The sequence below is a fragment of the Cherax quadricarinatus genome, chromosome 39, assembly GCF_038502225.1.
Source record: "Cherax quadricarinatus isolate ZL_2023a chromosome 39, ASM3850222v1, whole genome shotgun sequence".
In the NCBI taxonomy this organism is placed as follows: Eukaryota; Metazoa; Arthropoda; class Malacostraca; order Decapoda; family Parastacidae; genus Cherax; species Cherax quadricarinatus.
The window spans coordinates 22,009,208-22,030,512 of record NC_091330.1 but is presented as its reverse complement, the minus strand read 5'-3'; the positions used below and the strand labels follow the sequence as shown (position 1 = coordinate 22,030,512).

The following is a 21,305-nucleotide window of genomic DNA, read 5'->3' as shown; positions in this document are numbered from 1 at the left end:
AGCACTGAGGCAAATAATAGGATTGATCCCATTACCGTTCATGATGTTGTCAAGCCGGCTAACAATGTCCTCCATCCCAGCCCCAGGAAAGCATACCCTTTGTCTCCTACTCCTGTCCTTCAAGCAGAATGCCCTATCCATGTATCTAACCTGGCTATCCCCAACAACAACAATATTCTTACCTTCCTTGTTGTCGTTCGTCGTGACGATCCCAGTAGTAGACTCACATTCGTCGGGTAGCACCGAGAATGCGTTGGAGGTTTCCACGGGAGTTTCCACAGCAGTCTCTTTCTTCTTCATCGTTTCTGGCTTTCCATTCGTCTTCTTGATCGTCAACTTCGTCGTCCCCTGCTGTCCAGCCACTGACCACGATCCCTTCTTGACCTGAGGACTCGAAACAGGAGGACTACTACGAATCCTCTTGTTTTCCTCGGTCAATCGCCGTATCTCCATCTTCGCTGCCCTCAATTCTTCCTTAAGTTGCTGGTAAAGTTGCTCGATGGAGGGCATCTTGGTTCAGTCAACGGGAGCAAACAAGACACTTCTTCACAGAGTTAAGTATAGGTCAGCACTCAAAGTACAGGTCACCACTCAAAGTACAGGTCACCACTCAAAGTACAGGTCACCACTCAAGAGCACACAAACAGGTCTTCACAGAGCTAAGTACACGTCACCACTGGGGCTAAGTACACGTCACCACTGTAGTATAATGTGATCCTTTTTCGACAACGTTTCGCCCACACAGTGGGCTTTTTCAAGTCATAAACAGATCTGTTGAAACATTGTTCCAGACTAGCAATAGACAGCTGTTGTGGATTGCATCCTAAGAAGTGGTAACATCTTGGATAGGACCGAGTCTTGAAATGAGTTGAGACAGGATACAGTGTATTGGCCTTTATGTTGAACTGTGTAAAAAATAATACATCTTATTTAAATGTGACAGACAAAATGTGTCCGACAAAACTAACAGCTTATTCTTTATTTAAATTATTACGTGTCACCAAAATAAATTCATTGTGAATTTTTGTACCTGTTATTTAAACGAAATATAATTCCTGAGATGTTTCCTTATACCATATCAACTCATTAACCTGTCATCTGTATAACTCAAATTATAACTTTTACTTCAGGTTGGTCACAACTTTAAGATTTTTTTTTATTCAGGCTTTCAATCCATGTTTATAAACAGTATTTTCATAGTAAATAATTTGTCCTTACAGACACACACAGAGCAGTCAGGAGATCATGGCTGGGTAGAACTATATGATGCTCCTATATTCTCTGAGGATGGGCAGAGCTACCTGCTGAGACTACCAGTGCGTGACGGCGAGGAGGGAGAGTTCAAGCATGTCAACATATACAGCGTGCGCATGCGTCGCGTCATTCCCATCACACACGGGGCTTTTGAGGTCACAGAGATCCTGGGTTGGGACCAGAACAACAATTACATGTAAGTGATGACCATTTCAACTTGCAGGAAGAAAACATAAAGTATTGAATTGGTTAACTTAGGTTAGGTAAGGTTTGTCAGGACACAGGACAAATGTTTCCTGATGGAAGCTTTTTGTCATTGGCAGAGGCCTTCCACTGGCTTATAAGTCCACCTCTTTAAAAATTATTCTTATTATTCCCCTCAAGGGAGGTTCCTTAATGCTGGTGAGGGGCTCATGATCTAGGGAATTGGATTTGTGTGCTCTAGTTCCCTGAATTAAGCCTTAATACCTTCCATCCCCCCCCAGGCGCTGTATAGCCCCTACGGGTTTAGCGCTCCCCATAATAATACTCTTATTATTACAACCATTAGGTAGTAAGTAATTTGATTGGTTAACAATACACAAATAACCCGCACACAGAAAAGCTTACGACGACATTTTAGTGAGACTTGGACCATTTACAAAGTCTCTCATGTGCGGGTTATTCATGTATTGTTCCAGTCACGGTATTGTGTATTTTTGTTCTTCATTGGTTAACTTTTTACTGAGACTTGCAGATATACCCTATATTTAACTGATATAAATGAGAAGTATGCATTATGCACGTATAAAACATGCGTAAATAAATGGGGAATATATAGTTTATCTGAAAATAAGAGTTACACTTGAAGTGTTTGTTTAGTTAAAGCAAATATAATCTCTACGTTATGAAAGTTGATAAATAAAATGAAGGACATTGAGACATAAGAAACTGTTAAGAGAGAGGTTGGTGGAGGGTGATTGTTGGAGGATGGTTGTTGGTGGGTGGTTGTTGGAGGATGGTTGTTGGTGGGTGATAGTTGGAGGATGGTTGTTGGTGGGTGATAGTTGGAGGATGGTTGTTGGTGGGTGATTGTTGGAGGATGGTTGTTGGAGGATGGTTGTTGGTGGGTGGTTGTTGGTGGGTGGTTGTTGGAGGATGGTTGTTGGTGGCTGATTGTTGGAGAATGGTTGTTGGTGGGTGATAGTTGGAGGATGGTTGTTGGTGGGTGATTGTTGGAGGATGGTTGTTGGAGGATGGTTGTTGGTGGGTGGTTGTTGGTGGGTGGTTGTTGGAGGATGGTTGTTGGTGGCTGATTGTTGGAGAATGGTTGTTGGTGGGTGATAGTTGGAGGATGGTTGTTGGTGGGTGATAGTTGGAGGATGGTTGTTGGTGGGTGATTGTTGGAGGATGGTTGTTGGTGGGTGGTTGTTGGAGGATGGTTGTTGGTGGGTGGTTGTTGGTGAGTGGTTGTTGGTGGGTGGTTGTTGGAGGATGGTTGTTGGTGGGTGGTTGTTGGAGGATGGTTGTTGGAGGATGGTTGTTGGTGGGTGGTTGTTGGTGGGTGGTTGTTGGTGGGTGGTTGTTGGAGGATGGTTGTTGGTGGGTGGTTGTTGGAGGATGGTTGTTGGAGGATGGTTGTTGGTGGGTGGTTGTTGGAGGATGGTTGTTGGTGGGTGGTTGTTGGTGAGTGGTTGTTGGTGGGTGGTTGTTGGAGGATGGTTGTTGGTGGGTGGTTGTTGGAGGATGGTTGTTGGAGGATGGTTGTTGGTGGGTGGTTGTTGGAGGATGGTTGTTGGTGGGTGGTTGTTGGAGGATGGTTGTTGGTGGGTGGTTGTTGGAGGATGGTTGTTGGTGGGTGGTTGTTGGAGGATGGTTGTTGGTGGGTGATTGTTGGAGGATGGTTGTTGGTGGGTGGTTGTTGGAGGATGGTTGTTGGTGGGTGATTGTTGGAGGATGGTTGTTGGTGGGTGATTGTTGGAGGATGGTTGTTGGAGGATGGTTGTTGGTGGGTGATTGTTGGAGGATGGTTGTTGGCGGGTGGTTGTTGGAGGATGGTTGTTGGTGGGTGGTTGTTGGAGGATGGTTGTTGGTGGGTGATTCTTGGATGATGGTTGTTGGAGGATGGTTGTTGGTGGGTGATTGTTGGTGGGTGATTGTTGGAGAATGGTTGTTGGTGGGTGATAGTTGGAGGATGGTTGTTGGTGGGTGATTGTTGGAGGGTGGTTGTTAGTGGGTGACTGTTGGAGGATGGTTGTTGGTGGGCGATTGTTGGAGGATGGTTGTTGGTGGATGGTTGTTGGTGGATGGTTGTTGGTGGGTGGTTGTTGGAGTGGTTGTTGGTGGGTGGTTGTTGGAGGGTGGTTGTTAGTGGGTGGTTGTTGGTGGGTGGTTGTTGGAGAGTGGTTGTTGGAGGGTGTTGTGGGTGGTTGTTGGAGGGTGGTTGTTGGAGGATGATTGTTGGTGGGTGGTTGTTGGTGGGTGGATGTCGGTGGGTGGTTGTTGGAGGGTGGTTGTTGGTGGGTGGTTGTTGGTGGGTGGTTGTTGGAGGGTGGGTGTTGGAGAGTGGTTGTTGGTGGGTGGTTGTTGGTGGGGGGTTGTTGGAGGGTGGTTGTGGGAGGGTGGTTGTTGGTGGGTGGTTGTTGGAGGGTGGTTGTTGGAGAGTGGTTGGTGGGTGGTTGTTGGAGAGTGGTTGTGGGAGGGTGGTTGTTGGAGTGGTTGGAGGGTGGTGGTTGTTGGAGAGTGGTTGTGGGAGGGTGGTTGTTGGAGGGTGCTTGTTGGTGGGTGGTTGTTGCAGAGTGGTTGTGGGAGGGTGGTTGTTGGTGAGTGGTTGTTGGAGAACGGTTGTGGGAGGGTGGTTGTTGGTGAGTGGTTTTTGGAGAGTGGTTGTGGGAAGGTGGTTGTTGGAGAGTGGTTGTTGGAGGGTAGTTGCTGGTGGGTGGTTGTTGGAGGGAGGTTGGAGGGTGATTGTTGGTGGGTGGTTGTAGGAGGGTGGTTGTGGGAGGGTGGTTGTTGGAGGGTGCTTGTGGGAGGGTGGTTGTTGGTGAGTGGTTGTTGGAGAGTGGTTGTGGGAGGGTGGTTGTTGGTGAGTGGTTGGAGAGTGGTTGTGGGAGGGTGGTTGTTGGTGAGTGGTTGTTGGAGGGTGATTGTTGGTGGGTGGTTGTAGGAGGGTGGTTGTAGGAGAATGGTTGTTGAAGGGTGGTTTTTGGAGGGTCGTTGTAAGAGGTTGGTTATTGAAGGGTGGTTGTTGGTGGGTGGTTGTTGGATAATGGTTGTAGGAGGGTGGTTGTTGGAGGGTGGTTGTTGCAGTGGTTGTGAGATGGTTGTTGGCGAGTGGTGAGTGGTTGTGGGAGGGTGGTTGTTGGAGGGTGGTTGTTCGTGAGTGGTTGTTGGAGGGTGATTGTTGGTGGGTGGTTGTAGGAGGGTGGTTGTAGCAGAATGGTTATTGAAGAGTGGTTTTTGGAGGGTGGCTGTAGGAGGTTGGTTATTGGAGGGTGGTTGTTGGTGGGTAGTTGTTGGATAGTGGTTGTAGGAGGGTGGTTGTTGCTGGGTGGTTTTTGGTGGGTGGTTGTTGCAGAGTGGTGGTGGGAGGGTGGTTGTTGGTGAGTGGTTGTTGGAGAGTGGTTGTTGGAGAGTGGTTGTGCAAGGGTGGTTGGTGAGTGGGTGTTGGAGAGGGGTTGAGGGAATGGTGGTTGTTTCTGAGTGGTTGTTGGAGAGTGGTTGTGGGAGGGTGGTTGTAGGAGAGTGGTTGTTGGTGGGTGGTTGTTGGAGGGTGATTGTTGGTGGGTGGTTGTAGGAGGGTGAGTGGTTGTTGGAGAGGGGTTGAGGGAGGGTGGTTGTTTGTGAGTGGTTGTTGGAGACTGGTTGTGGGAGGGTCGTTGTTGAAGAGTGGTTGTTGGTGGGTGGTTGTGGGAGGGAGGTTGGAGGGTGATTGTTGGTGGGTGGTTGTAGGAGAGTGGTTGTGGGAGGGTGCTTGTGGGAGGGTGGTTGTTGGCGAGTGGTTGTTGGAGAGTGGTTGTGGGAGGGTGGTTTTTGGTGAGTGGTTGTTGGAGAGTGGTTGTTGGAGAGTGGTTGTGGGAGGGTGGTTGTTGGAGGGTGCTTGTGGGAGGGTGGTTGTTGGTGAGTGGTTGTTGGAGAGTGGTTGTGGGAGGGTGGTTTTTGGTGAGTGGTTGTTAGAGAGTGGTTGTTGGAGAGTGGTTGTGGGAGGGTGGTTGTTGGTGGGTGGTTATTGGAGAGTGGTTGTGGGAGGGTGGATGTTGGTGAGTGATTGTTGGAGTGGTTGTGGGAGGGTGGTTGTTTGTGAGTGGTTGTTGGAGAGTGGTTGTGGGAGGGTGGTTGTTGGTGAGTGGTTGTTGGAGAGTGATTGTGAAAGGGTGGTTGTTTGTGAGTGGTTGTTGGAGAGTGGTTGTGGGAGGGTGGTTGTTGGAGGGTGGTTGTTGGTGGGTGGTTGTTGGAGAGTGGTTGTGGGGGAGTGCTTGTAAGAGGGCGGTTGTTGGTTAGTGGTTGTTGGAGAGTGGTTGTGGGAGGGTGGTTGTTGGTGAGTGGTTTTTGGAGTGGTTGTGAGATGGTTGTTGGTGACTGGTTGTGGGAGGGTGGTTGTTGGAGGGTAGTTGTTGGTGAGTGGTTGTTGGAGGGTGATTGATGGTGGGTGGTTGTAGGAGGGCGGTTATTGGAGGATGATTAAAGGAACTTGGTTGTAGGAGGGTGGTTGTTGGAGGGTAGTTGTTGGAGAGTGGTTGTAGGCGGGTGGTTGTTGGTGGGTGGTTGTTGCAGAGTGGTTGTGGGAGGGTGGTTGTTGGAGAGTGGTTGTGGGAGGGTGGATGTTGGTGAGTGGTTTTTGGAGAGTGGTTGTGGGAGGGTGGTTGCTGGAGAGTGGTTGTGGGAGGGTGGCTGTTGGAGGGTGATTGTTGGTGGGTGGTTGTAGGAGGGTGGTTGTTGGAGGGTGCTTGTGGGAGGGTGGTTGTTGGCGAGTGGTTGTTGGAGAGTGGTTGTGGGAGGGTGGTTTTTGATGAGTGGTTGTTGGAGAGTGGTTGTGGGAGGGTTGTTGGAGGGTGGTTGTTGGTGGGTGGTTCTTGCAGAGTGGTTGTGAGTGGGTGATTGTTAGAGGATGGTTGTTGGTGGGCGATTGTTGGAGGATGGTCGTTGGTGGATGGTTGTTGGTGGGTGGTTGTTGGTGGATGGTTGTTGGAGTGTGGTTTTTGGTGGGTGGTTGTTGGAGGGTGGTTGTTAGTGGGTGGTTGTTGGTGGGTGGTTGTTGGAGAGTGGTTGTTGGAGGGTGTTGTGGGTGGTTGTTGGAGGGTGGTTGTTGGTGGGTGATTGTTGGAGGATGATTGTTGGTGGGTGGTTGTTGGTGGGTGGATGTCGGTGGGTGGTTGTTGGTGGGTGGTTGGAGGGTGGTTGTTGGTGGGTGGTTGTTGGTGGGTGGTTGTTGGAGGGTGGTTGTTGGAGGGTGGTTGTTGGAGGGTGGTTGTTGGTGGGTGGTTGTTGGAGGGTGGTTGTTGGTGGGTGGTTATTGGAGAGTGGTTGTTGGAGAGTGGTTGTTGGTGGGTGGTTATTGGTGGGTGGTTGTTGGAGGGTGGTTGTGGTAGGGTGGTTGTGGGAGGGTGGTTGTTGGAGAGTGGTTGTTGGTGGGTGGTTGTTTTTGGGGGTTGTTGGAGGGTGGTTGGGGGAGGGTGGTTGTTGGTGGGTGGTTGTTGGTGGGTGGTTGTTGGAGGGTGGTTGTGGGAGGGTGGTTGTGGGAGGGTGGTTGTTGGAGAGTGGTTGTTGGTGGGTGGTTGTTGGAGAGTGGTTGTGGGAGGGTGGTTGTTGGAGTGGTTGGAGGGTGGTGGTTGGTGAGTGGTTGTTGGAGAGTGGTTGTGGGAGGGTGGTTGTTGGAGGGTGGTTGTTGGTGGGTGGTTGTTGCAGAGTGGTTGTGGGAGGGTGGTTGTTGGTGAGTGGTTGTTGGAGAACGATTGTGGGAGGGTGGTTGTTGGTGAGTGGTTTTTGGAGAGTGGTTGTGGGAGGGTGGTTGTTGGAGAGTGGTTGTGGGAGGGTGGTTGTTGGAGGGTGGTTGCTGGTGGGTGGTTGTAGGAGGGTGGTTGTTGGAGGGTGGTTTTTGGAGGGTGCTTGTGGGAGGGTGGTTGTTGGTGAGTGGTTGTTGGAGAGAGGTTGTGGGAGGGTGGTTTTTGGTGAGTGGTTGTTGGAGAGTGGTTGTGGGAGGGTGGTTGTTGGTGAGTGGTTGTTAGAGAGTGGTTGTGGGAGGGTGGTTGTTGGTGAGTGGTTGGAGAGTGGTTGTGGTAGGGTGGTTGTTGGTGAGTGGTTGTTGGAGGGTGATTGTTGGTGGGTGGTTGTTGGAGGGTGATTGTTGGTGGGTGATTGTTGGTGGGTGGTTGTAGGAGGGTGGTTGTAGGAGAATGGTTGTTGAAGGGTGGTTTTTGGAGGGTGGTTTTAGGTTGGTTATTGAAGGGTGGTTGTTGGTGGGTGGTAGGAGGGTGGTTGTTGGAGGGTGATTGTTGATGGGTGGTTGTTGCAATGGTTGTGAGATGGTTGTTGGTGATTGGTTGTGGGAGGGTGGTTGTTGGAGGGTGGTTGTTCGTGAGTGGTTGTTGGAGGGAGATTGGAGGGTGATTGTTGGTGGGTGGTTGTAGGAGGGTGGTTGTAGGAGAATGGTTGTTGAAGAGTGGTTTTTGGAGGGTGGCTGAAGGAGGTTGGTTATTGGAGGGTGGTTGTTGGTGGGTAGTTGTTGGATAGTGGTTGTAGGAGGGTGGTTGTTGCAGAGTGGTTGTGGGAGGGTGGTTGTTGGTGAGTGGATGTTGGTGGGTAGTTTTTGGAGGGAGGTTGGAGGGTGATTGTTGGTGGGTGGTTGTAGGAGGGTGGTTGTTGGAGGGTGGTTGGTGAGTGGTTGTTGGAGAGGGGTTGAGGGAGGGTGGTTGTTTGTGAGTGGTTGTTGGAGAGTGGTTGTGGGAGGGTGGTTGTTGGAGAGTGGTTGTTGGTGGGTGGTTGTGGGAGGGAGGTTGGAGGGTGATTGTTGGTGGGTGGTCGTAGGAGGGTGGTTGTGGGAGGGTGGTTGTTGGAGGGTGCTTGTGGGAGGGTGGTTGTTGGCGAGTGGTTGTTGGAGAGTGGTTGTGGGAGGGTGGTTTTTGGTGAGTGGTTGTTGGAGAGTGGTTGTTGGAGAGTGGTTGTTGGAGAGTGGTTGTGGGAGGGTGGTTGTTGGAGGGTGCTTGTGGGAGGGTGGTTGTTGGTGAGTGGTTGTTGGAGAGTGGTTGTGGGAGAGTGGTTTTTGGTGAGTGGTTGTTGGAGAGTGGTTGTGGGAGGGTGGTTGTTGGTGGGTGGTTGTTGGAGAGTGGTTGTGGGAGGGTGGTTGTTGGCGAGTGGTTGTTGGAGAGTGGTTGTGGGAGGGTGGTTGTTGGTGGGTGGTTGTTGGAGAGTGGTTGTGGGAGGGTGGATGTTGGTGAGTGATTGTTGAAGAGTGGTTGTGGGAGGGTGGTTATTGGTGAGTGGTTGTTGGAGAGTGGTTGTGGGAGGGTGGTTGTTTGTGAGTGGTTGTTGGAGAGTGGTTGTGGGAGGGTGGTTGTTGGTGAGTGGTTGTTGGAGAGTGATTGTGGGAGGGTGGTTGTTGGTGAGTGGTTGTGGGAGGGTGGTTGTGGGAGGGTGGTTGTGGGAGGGTGGTTGTTGGAGGGTGGTTGTTGGTGGGTGGTTGTTGGAGATTGGTTGTGGGAGGGTGGTTGTTGGTGAGTGGTTTTTGGAGAGTGATTGTGGGAGGGTGGTTGTTGGTGAGTGGTTGTGGGAGGGTGGTTGTGGGAGGGTGGTTGTGGGAGGGTGGTTGTTGGAGGGTGGTTGTTGGTGGGTGGTTGTTGGAGATTGGTTGTGGGAGGGTGGTTGTTGGTGAGTGGTTTTTGGACAGTGGTTGTGAGATGGTTGTTGGTGAGTGGTTGTGGGAGGGTGGTTGTTGGAGGGTGGTTGTTGGAGAGTGGTTGTGGGAGGGTGGTTGTTGGAGAGTGGTTGTTGGAGGGTGATTGTTGGTGGGTGGTTGTAGGAGGGTGCTTGTGGGAGGGTGGTTGTTGGAGGGTGCTTGTGCGAGGGTGGTTGTTGGAGAGTGGTTGTGGGAGGGTGGTTTTTGGTGAGTGGTTTTTGGAGTGGTTGTGGGAGGGTGGTTGTTGGAGGGTGGTTGTTGGTGGGTGGTTGTTGCAGAGTGGTTGTGGGAGGGTAGTTTTTGGTGAGTGGTTGTTGGAGAGTGGTTGTGGGAGGGTGGTTGTTGGTGAGTGGTTTTTGGAGAGTGGTTGTGGGAGGGTGGTTGTAGGAGAGTGGTTGTGGGAGGGTGGTTGTTGGAGGGTGGTTGTTGGAGGGAGGTTGGAGGGTGATTGTTGGTGGGTGGTTGTAGGAGGGTGGTTGTGGGAGGGTGGTTGTTGGAGGGTGCTTGTGGGAGGGTGGTTGTTGGTGAGTGGTTGTTGGAGAGTGGTTGCGGGAGGGTGGTTTTTCGTGAGTGGTTGGTGGAGAGTGGTTGTGGGAGGGTGGTTGTTGGTGAGTGGTTGTTGGAGAGTGGTTGTGGGAAGGTGGTTGTGGGAGGGTGGTTGTTGGAGGGTGGTTGTTGGTGGGTGGTTGTTGGAGAGTGGTTGTAGGAAGGTGCTTGTGGGAGGGTTGTTGTTGGAGGGAGGTTGGAGGGTGATTGTTGGTGGGTGGTTGTAGGAGGGTGGTTGTAGGAGAATGGTTGTTGAAGGGTGGTTTTTGGAGCGTGGTTGTAGGAGGTTGGTTATTGAAGGTTGGTTGTTGGTGGGTGGTTGTTGGTGGGTGGTTGAACATTAAAATGGTATAAAATACCGACAGGTTGTTAGGTAAGACACATATGCAACAGTTAGGTATCTTTATTACGAAACGTTTCGCCTACACAGTAGGCTTCTTCAGTCGAGTACAGAAAAGTTGATAGAAGCAGAAGAGACTTGAAAACGATGTAATCAGTCCATCACCCTTAAAGTTTTGAGGTGGTCAGTCCCTCAGTCTGGGGAAGAGCTTTGTTCCGAAGTCTGAAACAATATGAAGTTGAAGTGACAGGATGGAGCCTTATATAGCGCCAGGAGGTGAGACGTAGGTCACTAGTAGAACGCAGATGTTGGGAGGTCAGGTCCCTCTCAAATCCAGCCGTTCTCACTAGTAGAGGTTGTCGAAGTTGATTTCAGGTCTGTACCAAGATACGCTTGTGTTGCAGTGTCTGACAGATTGAACATTAAAATGGTATAAAATACCGACAGGTTGTTAGGTAAGACACATATGCAACAGTTAGGTATCTTTATTACGAAACGTTTCGCCTACACAGTAGGACTGATTACATCGTTTTCAAGTCTCTTCTGCTATCAACTTTTCTGTACTCGACTGAAGAAGCCTACTGTGTAGGCGATACGTTTCGTAATAAAGATACCTAACTGTTGCATATGGTGGGTGGTTGTTGCAGTGGTTGTGAGATGGTGGCTGTTGGTGAGTGGTTGTGGGAGGGTGGTTTTTGGAGAGTGGTTGTTGGTGAGTGGTTGTTGGAGGGAGGTTGGAGGGTGATTGTTGGTGGGTGGTTGTAGGAGGGTGGTTGTAGGAGAATGGTTGTTGAAGGGTGTTTTTTTTTGGAGGGTGGTTGTAGGAGGTTGGTTATTGGAGGGTGGTTGTTGGTGGGTAGTTGTTGGATAGTGGTTGTAGGAGGGTGGTTCTTGGTGGGTGGTTGTTGCAGAGTGGTTGTAGGAGGGTGGTTGTTGGTGAGTGGTTTTTGGAGAGTGGTTGTGGGAGGGTGGTTGTTGGAGAGTTGGTTGTGGGGGGGGTTGTTGGAGGGTGGTTGTTGGAGGGAGGTTGGAGGGTGATTGTTGGTGGGTGGTTATAGGAGGGTGGTTGTGGGAGGGTGGTTGTTGGAGGGTGCTTGTGGGAGAGTGGTTGTTGGAGAGTGGAGGTGGGAGGGTGGTTTTTGGTGAGTGGTTGTTGGAGAGTGGTTGTGGGAGGGTGGTTGTTGCAGAGTGGTTGTGGGAGGGTGGTTGTTGGTGAGTGGTTGTTGGAGAGTGGTTGTGGGAGGGTGGTTGTTGGTGAGTGGTTTTTGGAGAGTGGTTGTGGGAGGGTGGTTGTAGGAGAGTGGTTGTGGGAGGGTGGTTGTTGGAGGGTGGTTGTTGGTGAGTGGTTTTTGGAGAGTGGTTTTGGGAGGGTGGTTGTTGGTGAGTGGTTGTTAAAGAGCGGTTGTGGGAGGGTGGTTCTTGGTGAGTGGTTGGAGAGTGGTTGTGGGAGGGTGGTTGTTGGTGAGTGGTTTTTGGAGAGTGGTTGTTTTAGGGTGGTTGTTGGAGGGAGGTTGGAGGGTGATTGTTAGTGGGCGGTTATAGGAGGGTGGTTGTGGGAGGGTGGTTGTTGGAGGGTGCTTGTGGGAGGGTGGTTGTTGGTGAGTGGTTGTTGGAGAGTGGAGGTGGGAGGGTGGTTTTTGGTGAGTGGTTGTGGGAGGGTGGTTGTTGGAGGGTGGTTGTTGCAGAGTGGTTGTGGGAGGGTGGTTGTTGGTGAGTGGTTGTTGGAGAGTGGTTGTGGGAGGGTGGTTGTTGCTGAGTGGTTTTTGGAGGGTGGTTGTAGGAGAGTGGTTGTGGGAGGGTGGTTGTTGGAGGGTGGTTGTTGGTGGGTGGGTGTTGGAGGGATGTTGGAGGGTGATTGTTGGTGGGTGGTTGTAGGAGGGTGGTTGTGGGAGGGTGGTTGTTGGAGGGTGCTTGTGGGAGGGTGGTTGTTGGTGAGTGGTTGTTGGAGAGTGGTTGTGGGAGGGTTGTGGGAGGGTGGTTGTTGGAGGGTTGTTGGTGGGTGGTTGTTGGAGAGTGGTTGTAGGAGGGTGCTTGTGGGAGGGTGATTGTTGGTGAGTGGTTGTTGGAGGGATGTTGGAGGGTGATTGTTGGTGGGTGGTTGTAGGAGGGTGGTTGTAGGAGAATGGTTGTTGAAGGGTGGTTTTTGGAGGGTGGTTGTAGGAGGTTCGTTATTGAAGGGTGGTTGTTTGTGGGTGGTTGTTGGATAGTGGTTGTAGGAGGGTGGTTGTTGGAGGGTGGTTGTTGGTGGGTGGTTGTTGCAGTGGTTGTGAGATGGTGGTTGTTGGTGAGTGGTTGTGGGAGGGTGGTTGTTGGTGAGTGGTTGTTGGAGGGAGGTTGGAGGGTGATTGTTGGTGGGTGGTTGTAGGAGGGTGGTTGTAGGAGAATGGTTGAAGGGCGGTTTTTTGGAGGTTGGTTATTGGAGGGTGGTTGTTGGTGGGTAGTTGTTGGATAGTGGTTGTAGGAGGGTGGTTGTTGGTGGGTGGTTGTTGCAGAGTGGTTGTGGGAGAGTGGTTTTTGGAGAGTGGTTGTCGGAGGGTGGTTGTTGGTGAGTGGTTGTTGGAGAGTTGTTGTGGGAGGGTGGTTGTTGGAGAGTGGTTGTTGGTGGGTGGTTGTTGGAGGGAGGTTGGAGGGTGATTGTTGGTGGGTGGTTGTAGGAGGGTGGTTGTTGGAGGGTGCTTGTTGGAGGGTGCTTGTGGGAGGGTGGTTGTTGGAGAGTGGTTGTGGGAGGGTGGTTTTTGGTGAGTGGTTGTTGGAGAGTGGTTGTGCGAGGGTGGTTGTTGGAGAGTGGTTGTGGGAGGGTGGTTCTTGGTGGGTGGTTGTTGGAGAGTGGTTGTGGGAGGATGGTTGTGGGAGGGTGGATGTTGGTGAGTGGTTGTTGAAGAGTGGTTGTGGGAGGGTGGTTATTGGTGAGTGGTTGTTGGAGAATGGTTGTGGGAGGGTGGTTGTTTGTGAGTGGTTGTTGGAGAGTGGTTGTGGGAGGGTGGTAGTTGGTGAGTGGTTGTTGGAGAGTGATTGTGGGAGGGTGGTTGTTGGAGAGTGGTTGTGGGAGGGTGGATGTGGGAGGGTGGTTGTTGGAGAGTGGTTGTGGGAGAATGCTTGTGGGAGGGCGGTTGTTGGTTAGTGGTTGTTGGAGAGTGGTTGTGGGAGGGTGGTTTTTGGTGAGTGGTTCTTGGAGAGTGGTTGTGAGATGGTTGTTGGTGAGTGGTTGTGGGAGGGTGGTTGTTGGTGAGTGGTTGTTGGAGGGAGGTTGGAGGGTGATTGTTGGTGGGTGGTTGTAGGAGGGTGGTTGTAGGAGAATGGTTGAAGGGCGGTTTTTTGGAGGTTGGTTATTGGAGGGTGGTTGTTGGTGGGTAGTTGTTGGATAGTGGTTGTAGGAGGGTGGTTGTTGGTGGGTGGTTGTTGCAGAGTGGTTGTGGGAGAGTGGTTGTTGGAGAGTGGTTGTGGGAGGGTGGTTGTTGGTGAGCGGTTGTTGGAGAGTGGTTGTGGGAGGGTGGTTGTTGGAGAGTGGTTGTTGGTGGGTGGTTGTTGGAGGGAGGTTGGAGGGTGGTTGTAGGAGGGTGGTTGTTGGAGGGTGCTTGTTGGAGGGTGCTTGTGGGAGGGTGGTTGTTGGAGAGTGGTTGTGGGAGGGTGGTTTTTGGTGAGTGGTTGGAGAGTGGTTGTGCGAGGGTGGTTGTTGGAGAGTGGTTGTTGGAGAGTGGTTGTGGGAGGGTGGTTGTTGGTGGGTGGTTGTTGGAGAGTGGTTGTGGGAGGGTGGTTGTGGGAGGGTGGATGTTGGTGAGTGGTTGTTGAAGAGTGGTTGTGGGAGGGTGGTTATTGGTGAGTGGTTGTTGGAGAGTGGTTGTGGGAGGGTGGTTGTTTGTGAGTGGTTGTTGGAGAGTGGTTGTGGGAGGGTGGTTTTGGGAGTGGTTGTTGGAGAGTGATTGTGGGAGGGTGGATGTGGGAGGGTGGTTGTTGGAGGGTGGTTGTTGGAGAGTGGTTGTGGGAGAATGCTTGTGGGAGGGCGGTTGTTGGTTAGTGGTTGTTGGAGAGTGGTTGTGGGAGGGTGGTTTTTGGTGAGTGGTTCTTGGAGAGTGGTTGTGAGATGGTTGTTGGTGAGTGGTTGTGGGAGGGTGGTTGTTGGAGGGTGGTTGTTGGTGAGTGGTTGTTGGAGGGTGATTGTTGGTGGGTGGTTGTAGGAGGGTGGCTGTAGGAGAATGGTTGTTGAAGGGTGGTTTTTGGAGGGTGGTTGTAGGAGGTTGGCTATTGGAGGGTGGTTGTTGGTGGGTGGTTGTTGGATAGTGGTTGTAGGAGGGCGGTTATTGGAGGATGGTCGAAGGAAGTTGGTTGTAGGAGGGTGGTTGTTGGAGGGTGGTTGTTGGAGAGTGGTTGTAGGCGGGTGGTTGTTGGAGAAGGATGGTTGTAAGAGAGTGGTAGGAGGTTGTAGGAGAGTAGTTATAGGAAGGTGGTTGTAGGAGAGTGGTTGTTTGAGAGTGGTTATTTGAAGAGTTGTAGAAGAGTGGTTGTTGGAGAATGGTTGTAGGAGAGTGGTTTTAGGAGAGAGGTTGTAAGAGGGTGATTTTAGGAAAGTGGTTGTTGGAGAGTGGCTGTAGGAGAGAGGTTGTTGGAGAGTGGTTGTGGGAGAGCGGTTGAAGGATGAACTAAGACGGGTGGTAGAAGGATGAACTAAGAAGGGTGGTAGAAGGATGAACTAAGAAGGGTGGTAGAAGGATGAACTGAGAAGGGTAGTAGAAGGATGAACTAAGGAGGGTGGTAGAAGGATGAACTGAGAAGGGTAGTAGAAGGATGAACTAAGAAGGGTGGTAGAAGGATGAACGAAGAGGGTATAAGGATGAACTAAGAAGGATAGTAGAAGGATGAACTAAGATGGGTGGTAGAAGGATGAACATAACATAAGAAAGGAGGAACACTGCAGCAGGCCTGTTGGCCCATACTAGGCAGGTCCTTTACAATCTATCCCACTAACAAAACATTTACCCAACCTAATTTTCAATGCTACCCAAGACATAAGGTCTGGTAACTCTATCCACTCATTTGCAAGTCCCACTCAGATCAAACCCCTCTCACTCATATTTATCCAACCTAAATTTGAAACTACCCAAAGTCCTAGCCTCAATAACCCAACTAGGTAGACTGTTCCACTCATCAACTACCCTATTTCCAAACCAATACTTTCCTATGTCCTTTCTGAATCTAAACTTGCCTAATTTAAATCCATTACTGCGGGTTCTCTCTTGGAGAGATATTCTCAAGACCTTATTAATATCCCCTTTATTAATACCCATCTTCCACTTATACACTTCGATCATGTCTTCCCTCATTCTTCGTCTAGCAAGTGAATGTAATTTAAAAGTCTTCAATCTTTCTTCATAAGGAAGATTTCTTGTGCTATGTATTAATTTAGTCATTCTACACTGAATGTTTTCTAACGAATTTATGTCCATTCTGTAATATGGGGACCAGAACTGAGCTGCATAATCTAGGTGAGGCCTTACTAATGATGTATAAAGCTGCAGTATAACCTCTGGACTTCTGTTGCTTACACTTCTAGATATAAATCCCAATAATTTATTTGCCTTATTACGTACGCTTAGGCATTGCTGTCTTGGTTTAAGGTTGCTGCTTACCATAACCCCCAAGTCTTTTCACAATCTGTATGGCTCAGTTCTACATTATTTAACTTATCAGTGCTAGGGTTTTGGACACTCCTGAGCTTCAGAACCTTGCATTTATCTACATTGAACTGCATCTTCCACTTTGCTGACCAGGTATAGAGTTTGTCTAAATCCTCCTGAAGTTCCCTGATATCTACGTTTGAAGGGTGGTAGAAGGATGAACTAAGAAGGGTAGTAGAAGGATGAACTAAGAAGGGTGGTAGAAGGATGAACTAAGAAGGGTAGTAGAAGGATGAACTAAGAAGGGTGGTAGAAGGATGAACTAAGAAGGGTAGTAGAAGGATGAACTAAGAAGGGTGGTAGAAGGATGAACTAAGAAGGGTAGTAAAAGGATGAACTAAGAAGGGTAGTAAAAGGATGAACTAAGGAGGGTAGTAGAAGGATGAACTAAGAAGGGTAGAAGAATGATGAACTAAGAAGGGTAGTAGAAGGAATAACTAAGAAGGATAGTAGGAAGATGAACTAAGAAGGGGTAGTAGAAGTATGAACTAAGAAAGTTAGTAGGGCTGAATGTAGATGAATGGTTCAGAGAACCGACAAGTTGACAAATTAGACACATGTGCAACACTTGGGTATCTTTAATGATGAAACATTTCACCACACAGTGGCTTCATCAGTCCATACAAAGGAGAATGGTGAAGAACAGAAGGAGTTTGAGGTAATTAGTCCCTCAGCCTTGAGTCGATGTGATCAGTCCATCAATCCTGAAAAGAATACAGCATATGTGCGGAGAAGTAGCTTATATACCGTAGGCAGGAGAGGTGCAGCAGTCTCCTGCCTACATTATAGAAGTAAATCAGTTTAAATGAAAATGAACAAAAGTTAAAAAAAGGAATGATGGAGCGCAAAAAAATGGTTGTCATTAGTAAATTATGTTGATAAGACTATTTTTAGAGAAAAAAAATGGTGAAAAATATATGGTAAGACAGTAGAGTCAAGGTGTGAAAATAGTGCTAATGAAATCAAGGAAGATTATTTTATGATTGGGAGGGAAGATCGGAAAGTAAGCAGGTACAGAGTCAGGTGCGTGACAGGATATCCAGACGTTAGGTTCCTCACATTAACTTACCTTTACACTCAGTGTTGGTTGTGTCGTGTGTTATACAAGGAAATTTCGAACTTCTCTGCTTATTCCGTGAATCACAGTCTTCAACTTTTCAACTTTTCCTCCTGAAGCAAATGTCGATTTCTCGTATATTCCAGTTAATTTCTCGGTGTACGTTATTTACGTAAGATTGTGATCTATAACCAAAATGTAATTATACGTATAACGGCTATAAGAGCAATGAAACATAAAAGTGATAGACCGAAGCAAGAACTGAAGACAGACTCACCGAGGGAATGTTAGATTCACTCCATTAATCACATCTTCATTCTGGTGTCTGTCACACGTGACTTGATGTTCCTAGCTTGTCAGAAGTGATATATTGACGTCGATTACGAGGATGGGCTGATAGATTAATAAAAATTCTCCAAAACCCCGTGTAGCATCACGGGATTTTAAGATGGTATGTTGAGAGTAGCCTCACTGGCATTAACCTGACTGTCTATCCAAATGTTAATGTTAAATTGTTGTCTTTTTATGTATTTTGCTAATTGTTTCAACTTTTATACGATATTTTCCTTTATTATTACATTTACAGGGAAATATTACTCTTCACATCAACCAAACAAATATCAAAAGAGAGAAAGTTTTTAAAACAGAATTTATATAGATGCTAAAAACAAAATGATCAGGTAGTGTGAAACATAAATTATTATGAAACTCATTTGTGAACTTCCCTAAATAGTTCAAGTAATTCCCATTATGTGCGAAATCTGAATTTGCATTTTCTTGGTGCTGCTGCGGCTCGTATATAATATCAGGCAGACAGTTGTGCATTTTGTGTGTGCTTACATGTACCTGTGCTGTTTTTAAGAACATAAGAAAGAAGGAACACTGCAGCAGGTCTACTGGCTCATGCGAGGCAGGTCTAATTCTCCCACCGGCTTAAGTCAATGCCTTAACCTAGTCAGGTCAGATTCAATTTAGGAAGGAGTACGACATCTGACCTTGTAGCACAAGCTAGTCAGGTCCAACTCACTCCCACTCATATATTTATCAAACCTATTTTTAAAACTACACAACGTCCTAGCTTCTATGACGGAACTCGGGAGTTTGTTCCACTCATCCATAATTCTATTACCAAACCAGTGCTTTCCTATATCCTTCCTGAATCTGAATTTTTCCAACTTAAAACCATTGCTACGAGTCTTTTCTAGGCTAGATATTTTTAGCACCCCATTTACATCCTATATTCTTGAGTTACATAATTTTATTGTTTTTCAATCACTGACAATTTTCATTAAATTGCTAAGCTTTCAAATTGGTTAAAAGAACATTAGGACAGATAAATAATAAGAACAAAGGTGTATTTATATGCAGTATCTCCCTTATTTTATGCATCACTACTTGGCTTGGTTTATCATATTTTAGTCTCTTCTGTCATACTTTTTTATAATTCACCTTCAGAACGTCACCACATTCAATTGACTCGGTCCAAGTCGGACCGAGACGTCATGTCTCTCCTATGTCCGGGTTATTTGTGTATGATTATTCTCTTCCACCTCAGCTACTACATGGCAACAATGGAGGAGAAACCTGGAGAACGTCATCTGTTCCGTGTGGCAGATGTGTCGTCACCGATGCTTCGTCTGCCAGAGTGTTTGTCGTGCCTGGAGGCTGACAATACTACCGACATGTGTCTTTATAATAGGGCACATCTTTCCCCCGATTTTGCCTTCTTTGTTCTTGAGTGTCTCGGACCAGATGTTCCCAGGACTTACCTCTTCTCTACATGGAGCAGTCAGGTACCTCAGCCTTTTAGCTTGACTTGTCTTAAAAGTGTCTCATAATTATTTCACTTCATACATAATTACTGGTCTACACAGGATATTTAAAAAAAAATGTGGGATTAACATCCGAGTTCAGCTACAAGAACATCATGAAACATAAACATTTTATATACATATAGTTCAATATTCATTATATTTGTAGTTTTATAATATCACTGGATGGTCACCTGTGCTATTTGCTGTTAAAGTATTACATCTCAGACATGATTCTTAAACCGTCATATTCATCTTTTCTTGATTATTAAGACAAAAATTGTAACTAATAGGAAAAACAAAAATCTCTTTCTTTAATTACTTTCAATGGTAGGGACGTGGTTCATTATTTATAAAAGACTGAATAATAACATCATGAAAATATAAAGATTTGAGAGCAGATAGCGATGTTAGTGTTGTAGTTTGTCTTAAGATTAGAGCTTCAGATTACACAAGAATTATATTCTGACAAAGATTAGTCAAAGGTAAATGATATACCTATCTAATGAATTCATCAAATTACTTTTTTGGGGGGGGGATGAAGGCCACATCGAGAGGAATTTGGTGTGGGTGGTCATCATTAAAAAGGATCTCGTTGAACTCACGAATCACTAAGTTTTCTCTTTCGTTATATTTCAAATGGAGGAAATTTCCGCAACATATAACACACGCGTAACAAACTAGCTTATAGTAGATAACAATACATGTGGAAGAAATGTCAGGAATTTCGGGAGCTGTGAAAGTCAAGAGATTCTTGTCCTGTCCGAGAAAACAAGAGATGCAGGATCTAGATCATCAGTAATCCACCACGGCGAGACAACTGAGCAGAAACATCAATACCTAATTATTATTATAATCAAAAGAAGCGCTAAACCTACAGGGGTCATACAGCGCAGCAAGGCAGGGAATGGTGCAGGGGTATTGGGTAGCAAGAGGGAGAGGGATTATTATTAGGTCATGGAGTGCAGCGGGGCAGTGGATAGTGCAGGGGTAGAGGATAGCAAGAGATTGAGGTAAAAAGGGCTGTGAGGAGTACTAGAGGCATCATCATCATCTGAGTTTGTGCAGTAAATCAGTTGCTGTCAAAAAGTCAACGAGAGAGTCTGGGTTAAAGGAGGGTCCATCAGCAAGAAGGGAAGATTAAGTAAGGGCAGTAGAGTGGTGACGACGTTGGAGGTAAATTCTGCGTGCTCATTGATAAAGTGGACAGTCCAACAGAATATGGCTAAAAGAAACTGGAACCTGGCAGTTTTCAGAGTGAAATAAGGCACCTCTCCATGAGATACCCGTGAGTGAGACGAGTGTGGCCGATGCAAAGACGGGAGAGAGTAATCTCCTAACCTTGACACTAATAACAAGAAGATGCCCAGAAACCTATACTTGGTTTAATAGAATGTAGTTTGTTATGTAGCAGATCAGACCAACGTTGTTGCCAACGGGTGTGAAGGTGGGTAGTAATTACAGCAAAATAGTCTGTGAATGGAACACCTCTATGTGAAACCGGGAGGTCATGTACTGCTGACCGCGCAGCAGTGTCTGCCTGTTCATTGCCCTGGACGTCAACATGACCGGGGACCCAACAAAAAACAATATCTTTGTGCTTGCTAGAGATATGGAGTAACCAAAGCTGTATACAGAGAACCAGGGGATGAGGTGTATCCAATTTTCTTATAGCCTGTTAAGCACCGAGTCTGAAACGACCAAAAATGATGACAAAGGCATATATGCAATACAGATAAGTGCTACGAGAATGGTATACAATTCAGCCGCAAAAATGCTAGCCGAGGATAATAAATACCCTTGCACGGCACTGTCCGGAAACACTGCTACAAATCCGACGCTGTCAGAAGACTTGGAACCATAGGTGTACACTGTGATGGCATGAGAATGATATTGGAAGTGGTTAAGAAAAAAGAGAGCGAGAAGCCACCGTAGGCAGTTGGGCTTTCGCGCATAGCAGTCGGAATTTCCCAAGGGGGTAAGGAAAAGTGAGATGCTACATGAAGAAAGAAAGGTGGTAAATGAAGAGAAGACAAGAGCGAATGTAGGCGAAGAGAAAAAGGATGGAGTAAACAGGGGCGACGAACAAATAAAGAACGTCAACTAACATCAATGACTAACTTATATATGGAAGGATTGCGGAGGTCTTGAAAGCGAACATATTACCGAAGGCAATGAGCATCACGGCGATCGGTCAAGGGTGGAATATTCGCCTCTGCATAGAGGCTCTCAACCGGTGAAGAGTGAAAAGCACCGAGGCATAAATGTAATCCCAGGTGATGGATAGGATCAAGGCTAGAAAGAGTTACAAGAGAGGCCGCTGAATATATCTGGTCGCCATAATCGAGTTTCGATAAAATTAGGGCTGAATGTAGTCAAAGGAGAGTTCTACGATCAGCCCCCATGAAAGATGAGTGAGGGTCTTAAGGAGGTTCAGCCGTATGACAAGTTGCCTTCAGAGAGGTAATGTGAAGTTTCCAGGATAACAGATGGTCAGACAGAAGGCCGAGAAACCAGATTGTATCACGTTCTGAGATACGCGAGCCATATAGGTACGATGGATGATAAGAGATGACAGAGCGTCTAGTGAAAGTAATTTGGTGGGTTTTAATACTAGAAAATTTAAACCCATGAGCAGTGGCCCAGTTGGTAACACGGTTGACTGCATTCTGGAAAACTGCAATGAGGTGACAGTCAGAGTCTGCACAAGCTATACCAAAGTCATCAACATACAGTGATGACCAAATATTAGATG

The 21,305-nt window shown here is 47.8% G+C and overlaps 1 protein-coding gene across 3 annotated transcripts in view; it reads left to right on the top strand.

Annotated features, from left to right (window-relative positions):
* Dpp10 (Dipeptidyl peptidase 10) overlaps nt 1–21,305 on the top strand; it is a 470,951-nt gene that overhangs the window by 407,975 nt on the left and 41,671 nt on the right. For all 3 annotated transcript variants that reach the window (XM_070092527.1, XM_070092528.1, XM_070092526.1), the window contains exons 11-12: nt 1,221–1,450; nt 18,295–18,532. In XM_070092527.1, the coding sequence (XP_069948628.1) occupies nt 1,221–1,450; nt 18,295–18,532 (468 nt within the window). The remainder of the gene's footprint in view (nt 1–1,220; nt 1,451–18,294; nt 18,533–21,305) is intronic.